At 34.3% G+C, this 15,952-nt stretch overlaps 1 protein-coding gene across 1 annotated transcript in view; it reads left to right on the forward strand.

Annotated features, from left to right (window-relative positions):
• Msr-110 (DUF3736 domain-containing protein Msr-110) overlaps window positions 1–15,639 on the forward strand; it is a 31,957-nt gene extending 16,318 nt beyond the window's left edge. The window contains exons 4-7 of the mRNA XM_089096345.1: window positions 1,731–1,927; window positions 3,627–3,991; window positions 10,602–10,817; window positions 15,475–15,639. Coding sequence (XP_088952471.1) covers window positions 1,731–1,927; window positions 3,627–3,991; window positions 10,602–10,817; window positions 15,475–15,542 — 846 coding nt within the window. The 3' untranslated portion in view covers window positions 15,543–15,639. The remainder of the gene's footprint in view (window positions 1–1,730; window positions 1,928–3,626; window positions 3,992–10,601; window positions 10,818–15,474) is intronic.
• The last annotated feature ends 313 nt before the right edge of the window (window positions 15,640–15,952 follow it).

A 15,952-nucleotide genomic window follows, 5' to 3' on the forward strand; every position in this document is an offset into this window, starting at 1 on the left:
GATGTCCTTTGTATTTTAATTTGAAGTTATTCTGAATCGTATTAATAGCTGTATCATATTAATGAAGACATTTGATGAATGAGTGAATACAACACTGGCATAGCTCTTCAAATTTCAAAATAGTTATATTGGCAAACTATTTTAAATCAGTTTACCATAGTTCGTTGACTTTGACAGGAATAAAGGCCACTACTTTAATTAACCTTGAAGTTTTTGTTGACTAAAACCTACAGAGGGTTTAGTATTAAGCATATCAACTGCAGTTTTGGATATTCAAACTACCAACAGAGCTGAAACTCGTAAATCTTCAGCATATTCTTAAATTGAGTTCTGATGTATGGACGGAGATATTTCAATAGATGCTAAAGGCTTCTAATAACTATCTTATGCTGTTTCTTCGCAGAAATAGACCAAGTCCGTGTGGATTTTTTCTTGTTCCTCTCACTTTCACTAAAAAGAATCATACTAATAACAACAAACTCTTTTACACAGCAAATTAATCTTACAGAGACATAACCTTAATAAATGAGACTCGATTTGAGTCACTTAGCTTCGGGAGCCAACATAATGGAAGCTACTATTTTTCTGGACTTGGTTCGCTTTTGTACTGAAGCAGTGGCGGATCCAGGGGGCGAGGGCCCCCCTAGCGTAGTCCAAAGTAGTGTAAATTACTTAATGAACTCAAGTTTACGTTAATTAAACTTGCTCATAACGCAAGTCTATCGGATAAACCTATTTTACGCCCCCCCCTAAAAATTTTTTTGGGACCAACCTATTTTGCATCCCCCCCCTAAAAAAATCCTGTCCCTGTACTGAATTTTCATTTGCCTTTTTATAGGCATTCTGAAAATGTTTAGGGGCAATGCTATAATTGTACTTCACAATCTTTTAAGTTTTTGAAGTGACTTTACTTTGAATGCATGGTAGAATTAATAATCTTGATCCATATAAAAACTTATTTGGTTTTTTAATAAGCTCTTGTAGTCTTTTGATATGCTGTTCACTGATGGTGAAACTTCAAATGACCTAAAAGCTCGCTTTTGCGTAACCGTTGAATGATGATTTACACTTAATTGCTTGATCCAGCTACGTGTTTATCGCATATTTTTTTATTTGTTTCTAAGAGATCAATATTTAAAACCTTTATGCTTGAAAAAGCATAGATTCAGAGAAAAAAAAAATGCAAAAACTGAAAGATCAGTTTTCTACTTAAGAAGTATGATTTTAAAAGAGTTTTAATGCAATACGAAAAGTTGAAAATTTTGTAATGAATTCCAAAGCCTGTTCAACACTTCAGCTAATTAAGCAGATTTGAATTTTCCAAATGGCCGAGTCATATTCATCTATATCAACCGCTGTACATTTGGTTAAGGTAACGAGATACAGACCCTACTTGTATATAGACGAGAGAGGACGCAGCCTGTTCAGGGACAACCTTATAAGTTTTTTCAAGGAGGGAGAAAGGTCCTAAAAATACTTTGCCTGGAGATTAAAGATTTGAAAAAAAGTTGTTTTGTTAGAAAAAGTTCTTTTTTTAGAAAGTCACATAATTTTGCGTACACTCTTCTAGTTGGAGCCAAAAAAAAACCTACACTCCCTTATGGGGACTTTAGGGATTGATCAGAAGCTTTTGTTGCAAATAATCTAGTCAACGCCGATATTCAAAAACGTAATCCCCTTCAAGTTATGTTTGTTTAAGAAAGATGGTCAAATTTTTTACAATGTTTTAGATGTCAGAAAACAATCACAGAGCGAATATGAATTGCTTTGTTGAGAAAAAGAAAACAGACGAAATGGAAGAGCAGGCAGCCAAAGATCTTCTACTACCTTTTGGTCTGAACTTTACAACTGATCCAAAATTTATCCGAACGACTGGTGAGAAAATGATGGTAGTCTGTGAAAGTGGGTCTGACCACATTAATTCAAGGTACGTTAAATAAGGCACTTTTATGCTGTTTTGCATGAGAAGAATGGTCATTGTAGGGCAAGTGCCGATCTTCTGATTCTCTCCCTGAAGCCGGGAATAAAATGAGTGATTGGGGGCAAATCCTCCAACACTTTATGTGTTTTTCCCCAGAAATCTCTGGGTAGCCATTTCGAGCTGGTGGCTGAGCTTACAGAGTCCCACCGCTGTCCTCCTTTCTTAACAAAATAATCAGAGACACCAGGACTCGAACCCCTGCCCTTGCGGACACAGGATTGGAAATCCAGTTTACTTACTGAACACAGTAGTAAAATACAGTGGTTTTAACAAATAAAATATTCATCAAAAGTACAATTTGGCATGTGTTTGTACCCTTAATGATTTGTGTTTTTTCAGGCTTGTCGTCAACCAGAATTTATAATCCAAACAAGATACCTTTAGGATAAGGGATAGAGCTAAAACTTCTTATGTTGCAATTATTTTGGAACTCAATTGTCTATGGGTAAAACTGGGAGTCAAGTTTTCTAACCTTTGAAATAATCTAGCTCTGTCGATCTAGGTATGTCCTCTCCAGGGGCTAACCTAAGTTTGAATTTAACATTAATGGCAAATATTATTCTTTAATTTCGAGAATTAATAAGGGTTAGAGAACTAAGATTCTTACACCTATTAAATAGTAGATATGAGATAACTGTAGGACTTAACTTGTTGATCTTTAGGATTTGTTTTCGATTTAAATTAGAATTGTTAAGAAAAGGAAAAATACCTGAAGCATGAAGGACAGAATGATCACGTAAGATCAAACAACATTTGGCCATAGCACTTTCTGTTTCACAATTTGCGACAATATTTACATAACGAGTCGGGATGTTTGGTGGAACTGGATGAACTTGGGTGATCTGTGTATAATCCGAACAACTAATAAAAAAGACACTAAATGATAGAAAAGTCATTCTTTTTAAAACATTAAATGAGTGAGTAAAAGGTTTTGTTGCTGTTAGGTGTTTTGTTTTTTTATACGGAAAATTACTGCTGAAGCACAGAAATACACACTACGTCAGATACACAAGATTATTTCTAAGGTTACTGTAACATTCAGAAAACATCCTTGTCTTGTCCAATGTTATCAAATGCTTATTCTTTCTCAGTCAAAGGTAGTGATCATGAAAAGTCGCATAAATGAACAATCACCAAGGTGATACGCAGACATTGGTACTTTGCGTCGAAACATTAACGTTTTGTTTAAGCTATACATAAAAATGCTCTACTTTTTCTTTAATTTAAACTTGTTAGTTTTTTTACTATTGAATTGGACTTTAGTTTAACTTCTATTTTACTCAGAATGAAAACATAAAAAAATGGGTAAAACTTTTTCAATAAAACAATGAAAAAAAACTTTGCACCAGTAATCATAAAAATTCAAACTTTTTTAATAGTAGCATAAAAAAGTCTTTTTGGTATTTTTTCATTATTTTAGTGAAAAATTGTATCCGTTTTTCTAAATTCACATTTAGTTTTAAATTTAAATGGAAAGACAACGTGGCCTAAGAAATTATTTGTTTTAATTTAAATACTATTATATTTAATTCAGTGTAAATTAAATATTCAAAGATTAATTTACATAAGTCACTTCTTGCTTCAAATCATTTTTTTGTAATCGAGTTTGTGAGTGTGCTTCCAAATAAATTGTCTTTTGTTCCAGAGGACCTCCAATGCCATACTTACCTTTTGACGGACCATTACCCGGGCCTTTACCAATCATGGTAGGGCCAATACCTTTCTCTTTCAATGGCCCAATCCCTCAAGAACCAATGCGTCCAAACCATCCCTTACCACAAATTCCTATCGAAGTTGTGCGTGAAATTGTCACCGAAAGCCCTATAAAAGCACAAGGTGATGGTCTGGCACAGTTTTTGAGACACCCTCCACCACCTCCAGTTCAGATGCCACAAAGGCCTATCTCTGATAGAAGGGAAAATGGCCGAGCAATGATCTTTGATCAGCCAGCTGTTGCAATGAGGCCCCCCATGGAGGAACAAAAAAGATTCCCACATCCAGCCGGACGAGGTAATGCATTTTCAGTTCAATTCTGTTTAGTTTTTAATTCTCGTCTCACCTATGTTATAACTCAAAAATAATTAAAACAATTTAAATCTTTTTTTTTTATACTGCTCTTTAGTTGTTCAAAAATCTTCAAATACGAATGATTAGATTCGGAAATATTTTAGTGGGGTTGAACCTTGGCCTCTTTAAATGACAGAATGGCGAGAAACAAAAGAGGATATATCAGCTATGTCTAGTGAAATATGTCATTATGTTTCATTTTAAGGTCTATTTCATAGATATATTTGCACGCACAGGTGGGAAAAGGGGGGGGGTGTTAGGACCTGAGGTCTGAGGCTTCTCTATATAAATTGAAAAAAACGACCTCCTAAAGTCTAAAATCCAGACTTTATCGGTAATGCATTTTTAGTCGGTTGCAGTTCAGTTTTATTTATAAAAAACAATTAGAACAATTTAGAGATAAAACATTATGATTACTTATATGTGCTCCCAAGTTTAACATCAGCAGAGGAAACTAAGAATTAATAAAATCGACATAAAAAGTAGTAATTATACAAATGAATAATTTTTATACTTGTACCCTTTTTTGAGGGTTAATTTTGTATAACTGTTCAAGCATGTTCAAGCATATATGGCATTAATTGAAAAATTTACTCCTAGAGATATAGACTTTGCTATACAATGTAAAGCAGTATCTGCTATGCAACTGTAAGAAAGAAAAAATTAATGTTTAGGGTTAAATTTTAATAGATTTTAACTTCACCCTCCTAATAGTGTAATAGTTCCAGGTAGGGATAGAAAAGAATTTCGGCGCAAGCCCATAAAGCGTATGCCACTGCTTTTTTAGACATTGTATGATAATAAAAATTCAAAAAATGCAAAATCTTATAGAAAATAATTAATCTAATTTTGATAATTGATATTTAAAAACAAAAACTTTTAAGTTTTATTACCTCTGACAAGTTGAGTGACAACTAGACCGAAGTTTAATCTTCTCGTACTTAAACTTTGTTCAAACCTGAAAAGTCGTAAACCAGAAATGTTAGAGGAAAACGAAGAGATTGCTGCGAGGGAAAGTGTTCGCATTGGAGATCACAATATAAATTGTAAAAAAAAAAAAATCTAAAACCAAAATTAATTTGTTATCAAATTCAAAATTTGCATTAAAACTAAATAACTAAATCCTAAATGTTTCTAAAATGCGTTTAGGAACCGGAAATAATTAACATTTCCTGTAGATGAAGTGCTTCCATTGTTTTAGAATGTTCATAGCAGAAAAAATTTGCTCTGTATATCTAGTCAGCAGTTTGCAACATCCCGACATAAGGAAAATAATGAACGGAAATAATTTAAAATATTACTACTGAATGTGCATATTATTCTAAGGTCTTAGATTAGAAACTATTTTTTGACAAAATGAAAGTCATTCCTCTTAAAGAAGATAACTACTGTATCTTCTGCTTAAAATCTACAGGATTTTTTGTTTCTGAGTAACAGAGTGGAAAATAATTTTCTCAACTATGCATTGCAAAAAACTATATTAAAAAATCACCTAATTTAATAGATTAATTTAAGCAAAATTAGTCATAAAATATAAAATTACTTAGAAATAAGTAAGTTTTAATTAGTTCTAGTTTTAGACACACCTTTTTCAAAGCGAAGCATCGAAATACCTTGAAGGCTATAACTGCCACCGGAATTTCCATTTTGATCACAATACGTATTTTTAGCAATACCGTATATTATAAATTCAAACGCAAATAGCTTTTTATCAAGATTGGAGAAATTTGTCAGCACTAATCACTGTATATAAATAATATAACGTAGAATCACAACTCAGTAATATTTGGCTAATACAGTCTTTTCGCGTATAAAAGCTCCGCCCATATTTTCTTACGACGTCGTCCATTAGACCTCTGATGGCAGATCAAATGAGGACCTTGGAACACGTATTTTCGCAGAAACTTTCTCAGAATGCTTTTAAAACCAACTCGAGACTTTGCAACCTACTTCTAATTTCTAAGAACATCTAATAATAACATTACACTACTAATTACGATTTTTATATATGCATCGAAATAAATTAACTTAAAATTAGATTCTTTAAAATTTAGTGTTGCAAAGGTGAATTCAAGTTTCATATTCAAGAAAAATTTGACTTATCTACCCGTAAAAAAATCTAATGTTGCTTATGGTTTTACTTTCTCTAGAACACTTACGTCTCGGACCGGCTTTGTACAATAGTTGAGATAGGCAATGATTCTACTGTACATATATATATATATATATATATATATATATATATATATATATATATATATATATATATATATATCTACTGTGGTACTAATGTATATTTTAGACTACGTTTTCTTACTTTAGAAAATTAGTCAGAAAAAAAGAATCACCTAAAGATTCATTTAATATGGATTTCTTGTCTAATCCTTCTACTGTTTATCTTTCTACTGTAATATCTTTCTATCGTATGTCATAACTTGAAACGCAAATAACTTTTATCAAAATTCAAAAAATAATCAGTACTAATTTAAATTTTAGCCTACATCTTTTACATTTGAATATAAGTCAGAAACAATCACCTGAAAAGTATATTTTTGCTCTCTAAAGAAAGATTCATTTAATTTTGATTGGATGTCTAATCTTTCTACTGTTTAGATATGTAGCTGGGAAAAATTACCTGAAAGAGAACTTTGATCAAAAAATATATTTGTTTAGTCATGTTTTCCTGTCTAATGGTTTCTTTTGTGCCTAAACACAAAATTCAGTTACCATGTGGTAGTAAATGGACTGGCTTTGAAGCTTTCTATCTGAATTTTTAATGAATTCTATTTCCTTATAAATGTTTTCTTTTGAATTCCGTTGATTAAAAAACTTGAATTTTCTATAAACTTATTTTCACTTTCAGCAGATATCCATGCCTTCAAAATTTTTCCCATTGTGCCTTGTTTAAATTAAAGATTTGTAGTACAGAACTTTTCATGCGGCAAAAAAAAAATCAATTACAAATCCATTCAAATATAACCCCATTTCTTATCTATTTTTAAGTACAGAAATCGATGAAAATCCATGAAAACTCTTAAACTTTTACTCTAATTTTCATCTTCATTTGTAATTAAAAATCTTCCCGTAGACAGATATTATATGTATTTTTGCTACTTTTGGACGAGCTAGACAAAAATTTCGGGGATGGGGCTTTAAAATTGGGCCCCCCCCAACAGGACACGGCCACCAACAGCCTACAGACCTAAGACGACTGTTTTAATTTTTCTGAGAGGAAACCCTTACGACTAATGCTGAGAGGTTCCTTTAATTTCTACTAAGAAATCCATTGGAAATATTAAAAATAGTGTCCTAAAATAGAATTGCCCCCAAATGCAAGACCTACTCTGAGAATTGCCCTCAAATGCAAAACCTACTCTGAGTAAGTCCCCAATTAAAGAGCAATTTGGTTTATGTTATCCATCTCAATTAAGGCTGTTGTGCTTGACAAACCTATTATTATTTAAGTTGTAATCAATATTAAAGCATTTAATTATCTTGTTATTATTAATGGTACCCTAAAAAGAGGTTACGGAGAAGCTGGTCCTCCCACTGTAATATAATAAATTAAAAAAGAGATACATTTTCAAAAAATCTAATGCTTATCTGCCACTTTTTTTTGTTCTAGAAATAGCTATTTAGAAAAAAAAACTACGGGAGATCTTTGTTTGTTATCATCGTTGACGATTTTCGCTTGTATATACTTTCTCCTCATATGTATTTAGTTTGTATGCCATATTGACTTTGTATTTCTTTTTATGGTCATGGACCTTTCGGATATTTGCCATATATTTGTTTTGTATACTTTAGACTGGATTTAAATTAGTGATCTATCAGCAAAAAAATGAAACAAAAAATACGGCAACACTGTCTACCCGACTGTAACAGATTTCATAGGGAATAATTAAAAAAAAATACCCTTCTCTGCTACATTGCTCGTAAAAAAACGAAAATTCAAATATGTCAACAATAGGTTATTGGTTCTTACTGATAAAACGTAGAAATCCAAAAGAAACGTCTTGGAAAAATTACATATTCGAACATAAACTACAGTTGAAACAAACAGTGAGTGCGGGTAAGCTGAATAAAACTGCTGAAAATAGAAAATAGACAGGTGGTTAAAAAACGAAAGCAAAAACAGCCGAAATTAATTTGTCTTTTTCCTCTTGTGTAGGTCATAAGTGTCGATACAAATTTTTCATAAAATAGGGGGGGGGGGTGAAAGTGTGAAACTTTGTTTATGCTTATTACAATATGGTAACTATTTTCATCTTTTCAAAATGAGGGAGTTCATTTGTTTGAATTGGTTGAAGAAGCTGAAACAACCCTCAACCGATGACACAACCTCAATCTCAACCGAATATATCTTAAAAAAAAATTAATGAAATGGGAAACTCAATTTCTAACAAAAAGAACTCCTTGTGCAGTTTTTGGTAGTAGCGAATAAAAAATTTTAAAATATTCTTCCTTGAAATATAATTCTTATTTAAAAAATAATTCTTTTCATTCTTATAATTCTTGTAATTCTTATTATTCTTATAGTTCTCATTAAATAAAATATAAATTTAAAATATAATTCTTATCCATATTTCTTGTTTAACAGTAAGAAATATGGGGTGAAAGGCCAGCCTAAACAAGATAAAATTTATGGCACCATGAAACTTAAGAAGTGTATTTTTGTTCTGAAAATGCAGTTTTCTTATGAGAACGACAGATTGTCATTGTTTGAATTTCTAAGAACAAAAAACGTTGTCAGAACTGACCAATTAGTTCTGCATATTACTTTTCACGGTCCAATGTGGCAACTCTTATGAAAATGCCCTACTGCCATAAAAACTTCATAATTTTGAAAAACCCGAATAAAAACATCAGATAATCGTATTTTTCATGCACGAATAGATCTAAACTGCCAGGGAACTAATCGTGTTCTTGTTTTGATGGCCTTGGTACTTTGATAGCCTGCAACCCTGCCTGGCTCAGTTAGTTGATAACGTGGTACATTATATAGCAGAAATATTCCAAGATACCCGAAAACTTAAAAAAAATTGTCATGTTAAACAGTTGTTTGTAGACGACAAAAAGGGCTCAAAGTTCCAACTATTTTTTAATTTTAGAAAGGAAATATAATAAATTTTGGAAATCAATAAGAACTTTTAATTGTTTTGAAAAACAAAGAAAGTGTAGGAAACATACTGGATTAATTCATGGACTGTTTTATGTTAAAAGGACAGGATATAGAAATCAGACAGACAAAAGTGTCACATTTTCACATCTTTTGAATTGTGGCAACCTATACCACAACTCAAATGGCCTACAGCATTGGGCTGTAAGAATAACATGTCTGATTAAATTCTGACCTTTCAACATCCAATTTAAATAATAAAGGTTCATCTTAGCTTGTTAAAGAAGCGGGAAACTTTGCTTTTCCAATGTTTTTCCATTGGTTTTCCAATGTTTTCAATGTATACTTTTGCTTGTTTTCAAAGCATTTTTCAATAAAAAAAAATACAAAGCAAATTTTCAAAATGCAATTTGACAAAAGGATGAAGTAGGATCTTAATGATCGAATAGTTGAAAACCTGATCCCCACCAGGAAACCAGGAAACTAATACATGTGGAACATAAACCTTAAAATAAGTTTACACTAAAGCTATCGTTTTTTTTTCAATCCGCCTTATTTAAAAAAAATTATACAATGAGTAGGCGTTAAAACTAAGGTCAATGAATTGGTGTTAAAACTAATGTCGGTTCTTCGGCACCCGGGTTGGACTTCTTTAGATCTAAGGTTGGGGTGGCTGTTTTCTAATTTGATATCCAAGAGATTAAAAAGAATACATAAAAGGCAACGCTGATCACCATTGTCAGTGCAGTGGGAGATGAGTAAAGTAATGCAGATGACACGATAGTGCCCCCATGCATACAGGGTACCAGCAGGAGCATTGCAGGCTAAAATTATTATGCTAGGAAAACAGAAGACAATAGAATAAATAGGGGATAGATCTTTGTTGATACATTATTTTCACAAGTCCTAAAGCCCCCCCCCCATCCATCTCTAGAACCAAAAATGTGGAGTCATTCAAAATAAAACATGCATTTTAGTAGGTTGAAAGTATCCATGTTTGTTCTACGTAACATGAACAGAGATACTATCTCGCCATCTATTTGAATTATTCGTTTTTAATGAGTGCTATAATTACGAAGCCGCTCTCTCGACTTTAGATTGCCTTTAGTCCCGAAATCAGCAAGATGCTACCCCGGGCTTCTATCCAAAGTGGCTCCCATCCTGGTAGTGAAGATCCGATTTTAGCGACAAGAGAAAAACATGTAGCCATCGAGCTCTTAGGAGCCTGTCTGGCTCAAATAACCAAGCAATCCCGGCAAAAATCAAGCAAACAAAAAAGTAAATAATTATAAAGTAGGACTTATTATTGATGTATTTATTTATAAACGCATATATAATGAGTTAAATATAACTGAATAATCTTCAGCATAGCAGTTTGTCGAGCTGTTCAATGTTGTGCTACCTTTTGCTTCATGATTCCGTTACATTTTACAGCAGTAAGCGGTGAACTCAACCTTCATCTTACACCTCCAAAGCCACATTTTGCTGAATCTCAACTTAGACCTCAAGCCAGAAGGATGTCGATGGAAGAACTACCACCATTACCAATGCATCAGCAAATATTCCCACCGCAGCCAGTATTTGTTCCACCTCATCAACAGATGAGGAGTGCCCGTGCTTCTGTGGAGAGAACGCCAAATGAACCCCATTGTAAGAAATGTTTCTACTTTTAATTCATTCTTACTTTTTTCTTACTGTCTTCTCTCTCTCTCTCTCTCTCTATCTCTCTCTCTTTCTCTCTCTCCCTCTCTGTCTCTCTCTCTGTCTTTCTCTGTCTTTCTCTCTCTATCTATATCTATCTATATCTCTCTCTCTGTCTCTGTCTCTCTCTCTCACACTCTCCAACCCGGTTCATACACACCATGTATTTATAATATATATATATATATATATATATATATATATATATATATATATATATATATATATATATATATATATATATATATATATATCCTCCTGAGACCTGACCATAGAAATACTTTTCTGATTATGTTCATTTCTTGTTAGTTCACTTAAAAAAAATTATTTTGACCATTGATCAACTAAAAAAAAAGTTGAACCCCCCTCCTTCCCTCTGGAGGATGTCCACAGGTGTGGACATTGGGTCCCTATCGAGCTAAGAGTATAGTAAAAATCTGTTTTGTCTATTAAAAGAGATATGTCAAAACGTTGAAAACAAAACATTACTCTTCATGAAATTTCTTGAAGCAGTTGTTGTCTCGTATCAAGCAGAGAATGATTTTACACTGCAAGCACATCCATCTTGACCTTTTGCAGCATCCAGGCCTTCTGCACCGGGCTGCATTCGCCAAGTCACAAAATTCTGGTAGATGCAGTGCAGCTCTGGCATATGGTGGAGGGATTGGCCTCTTTTTCAAACTCAAAACACGGTGTTGAGTTTCACCCAATGGCTCTTCGTTGCTATTTTCTTGACCTCGTGACTCCGAGATTCCAGAATTGAGCAAAAACTCGGCCACGTTGAAACAAAGATCAATGAGCTGTTTGAGGTCACCAGAAACTTCTGGGCCATGGACCTTCAGCTCATAAAATGCATTGGCTAGTGCAGCATCCACAAAATGATGAAACAGACGCACAGTCCATTTTTTAGTACGTTTCTCGAACCGGTAATAGCTAACCGTGCGGTCCACAAGGTCAACCCCACCCATGTAGGTGTTGTAGTCGGAGACTACTTGTGGACATTTGACCTGCACGTAAGACCCCTGTTGCTTGTCATAGCGTTTGACCTCTGTCTCCTCTTCTATACCTTTGCAGTTTGAAGACAGGAGAACCACTTTGTTATCATACCACTGGGTCACGGCTACTTTTCTATCTGAGCGCATAGACATGACAGAGGTTCCTCTGCCCTTTCTTTTCATTTCTGTTTCGGTAAAAAGCATTGGGCCGTTGGCACCAAAACGGTTCTTCATGATAGTTCCGGTCACATTTATTTTTCTTTCTGCCAGCATGTCGAAGAGCTTAACAGACGAGAAGAATCGGTCAAAATAGAGGTATGTACCTTCTGGTAGGGTCTCAGACAAGCGCAGTACGATCCCAGCTGAAAGACCATGTGCTACCAGCTGTTCTCCCAGGGTGGTGGCTCCCTGGTAGATTTGGGAGTCAAGTATCAGCCCTGAGGAGCAGGCAAGGACAAAATTCTTTAATCCAACCGGATTGGGCTTGTTAGGGACATATTGCTTGAGAGTTGACATACCGTGAAAGGGTATCATCTGTTCGTCAACTGAACCGTTCCTATAACTTGGCAACTGGAGACAGATATTTCTTAAGTTGTCAAGGATCAGCTGCACCTTCTAGAGCCTATTTTTTTTTTTTTTTTTCGTCTGAGATTTAAGAATAAACAACGAACTTCAGGTTCGACCGGATTGTGAAGAATCTGTCTCGAGTCATCTTTTGTGATATGGCTTCCATCCTAAACTTCCCAGACCAGTACATGCGGATCCGAGGAAACTTGAGGTTCCTCATCAGGATGACAATGCCAGCAAAAATTTTCAGCTCGTCTGGAAATACATTCAAGCTTTTGTGGTGAGTCAACTGACAGTTGTAGTTCATGCGAAAAGTTGTACGTTCGAAGAATATCTCCGGGTAATATTGCAAAAAGAATTGTTCTGTACTCCAATTGTCGTGGTCCTGGAAATGAGCGAGGCCCATGTCCGGGCCATGATGATTATCGAACTGCCGAGACTTCCTCCATGACAAGGTTGCTGTTACTTTGTCAGCCTTCAAGCGTTTTGCACGGGTTGCTAAGGGTACGTCATCATCAGATTCTTCATTTTCAACATCTGGAAGAACAGCATAACTGCTTGATGACGGAATGGCTGCAACAGCTGATTCATCATCACAGTCTGAAGACGACAAGGAGTGGTTTTTTATCCATTCCTCATCATCATCTAAATCAGAGAGGTCCAGGTCACTCTCATCAAGCATTCCAAGGGCGTCATCAAGGGAAACTACAATAAAGGAACAGGTTCAGTAAGCTTGAAACTAATAGCTAGATAGATAGATAGATAGATAGATAGATAGTGATTGGCAAAAGAACTATCACAAACCCTAGTGGACCAAATTTGCATTTCTTAGTAAAAAAAAAATACAATAACAAAATAATACAATAACAACACATAGTTACAACTGTAACAAAAACACAACAGGTAACAGTCAGAAAATACAAAATACAGAAGTCATAAATATAGGTCATGAGTATAAAATATTTTAAATGTCATAATATAAAAAGATAAAAAGGGTAACAAATAAAATAACCAAATATTGAACAATGAAAAAATAATATATGCAAAATAGTTTATTTTTTAGCAGACTTACGGGTTGTTATTTTGTTTTATTTTTTTTGTAAAAACGGGAATAAACTTTTTTTATAATTTAAGGAAGAAATGGGTTGGGGAGATAGACGGGGGGTGGGCGGGGACACTTTACGGAGGTGGCAATTTCTTATGGGTGAGTGGCGGCTAGGTTGTTGCCAATTTAGTAAATAAAACAATCATTGGCCTCTGCTATCCCCATTAGAATCAAGATTTGAACTACGAAAAATCAACCCTAGCTTTTTACTCGATTGGAACCGCCTGTCCACAGACGTGGACATGCGGGTTTTCCAAGTTCCAAAAGAAGGCACTTATCAAACTAACTGCTTTTAAAACTATCTAAGCACTGTCTACAATCAAGAGAGTACACCTGATTTTTCTCAGGACTTGTTCTCACCACTTTCTTTTTTTTCTTTTTCTTACCTTTGCTTTTTTTCATCTCCTTATTTTACCCTTTTATAGATTGTCAAAACACCACTAAAAGTCGTAGAAACTTTCTGAAAAAAATCGTAGATGGCTTTCCAGGTCCAAAAAGCACGTTGAAACAACGAAATCTTTGCTAGATGGCGAGGCCATCTAGCAAAAAAATTTTTATGGGGGTGTCCACAGAAGTGGACACCAGGTCCCAGGAGGATATATATATATATATATATATATATATATATATATATATATATATATATATATATATATATATATATATATATATATATATATATATATATATATATATATATATATATATAGCACACCAATCCACCCGTCCTAGCCGAGTGGATTGGTGCGCGGGATTTAGGATTCTTTGTCCGAGAGGGCGAAGGTTCAAATCCTAGTGTAACGAGTTATTTGGTTTGGACGAGGGTCAGTGGTGTGACTCTGTAAGCTCAGCCAGAATTGACCCAGCTCTAAAATGGTTACCTGGAGAAATCTGAGGAAAGTAAAAAGGAAGGGTGTGCGAAAGCACAGGATGGTTTGCCCCCAATCCCTTATTGCACTTCCTGGCATAAGGGCCAAGAAACGGAGATCAGCACCGCCGGTAGGGACCGTAAAGTCCAATAGCGTATTATTTACCTTTATTTTTACATATATATATATATATATATATATATATATATATATATATATATATATATATATATATATATATATATATATATATATATATATATACTTCACGACCTCTTATATCTGATAATCGAAGTCAGCCTAACCGTCTTTTTCCTTTTTCACTAATAGAGCCTAGTTTTCTCATTAATTTATTTATTGATGGATTCTTTTTCGTTTTTGTAAGCTCCACTTTTTCTTTTCCATGCGTATTTAATTGATTCATATTAGTCAATAAATAAAAGTTTCTTCTTAATTTAGTGCTCACTCTTTTATGCCCACTGTGACCCCTTGACTCAGAAGAGTGACCCCTAGGTAGGGAAATGAAGCTTTAAATTATCAAGGCAGATGGTCACAATCCCCAAAATACAGCTTGTGGTGGGAGTCCCTCAAAAGAAAATCCTGAAAGGGCTCCATAGAATCTAAAAATCTGAACTTATAGGGAATGAGCTCTAATTAAAATGAAAACTATAAGCCAAAACGGTAATTGAGAAAGTTCGAGATGGCTAGGGTACCTTTTGCGGATGAAGGATGACAGATTGCCAAAGATTAATATTTTCGGCCAACCGTCTAGGGCTAAACGGACATCAGGTCGTCCGCGGTTGGGGTGGGATGATGTTGTAAAGAAACATTTAAGGGAAATAGGAACTTCCTATGAGGGTTTAAAGAGGGAGGGTTTGAATAGATTAGGAGGGAGGGGAAGCTTGTATAGCTGTGACGTGTGTTGGTCTCAGGTGGCTTGGTGCTGCAGTGAGTTGTTAGTATTAGTAGTCAATTTAAAGTATATGTCTAGTATTTTGGAAGTGCAGAAATTCTCACTGTGCATTTTGACTTATTCTCTGAAAAATGTGCATATTTTTTCTTTTATATAGTTATTCAACCACGATCTGCTGACGTTAAGAAGAGACAAAAGAGATGTTCATGTGACTGTGCATGCTGAAATTTTTTATTATGCGTTTCGTCTTAAATGTAGCACTTGTTATACTTTATTATATTTTTTTGTATACACTATTCGAATAAATATTTCGGTATTAAAACTTTCAGATAATTAATGATATATTAATTTTTAACTTACTTGAAATACTATAGGATTTTACATGATAAAAAGACTTATACCTTAAGCCCTGCAAGCTGGGCAAGCACAGTCAGACATAAGGGAATGTTTCTTATGAAAAGTCAGACACAGCGTTGCCAACGTGGTGCAATTGTACTATTTTTGGTACAATTTAGAAGGCTTGGCACAATGCGCTACATTTGGTAGTTTTTTGGTACAATATAAATTTTTCTGTAAATTTTGGCTTTACTTGCTCTTTTCTTAGTTGGATATCTGTTCAAGCTTAAGTTTATCGA

The sequence above is a fragment of the Artemia sp. Qi Xiang Cuo genome, chromosome 11 (assembly GCF_049724085.1).
Source record: "Artemia sp. Qi Xiang Cuo chromosome 11, ASM4972408v1, whole genome shotgun sequence".
NCBI lineage: Eukaryota > Metazoa > Arthropoda > Branchiopoda > Anostraca > Artemiidae > Artemia > Artemia sp. Qi Xiang Cuo.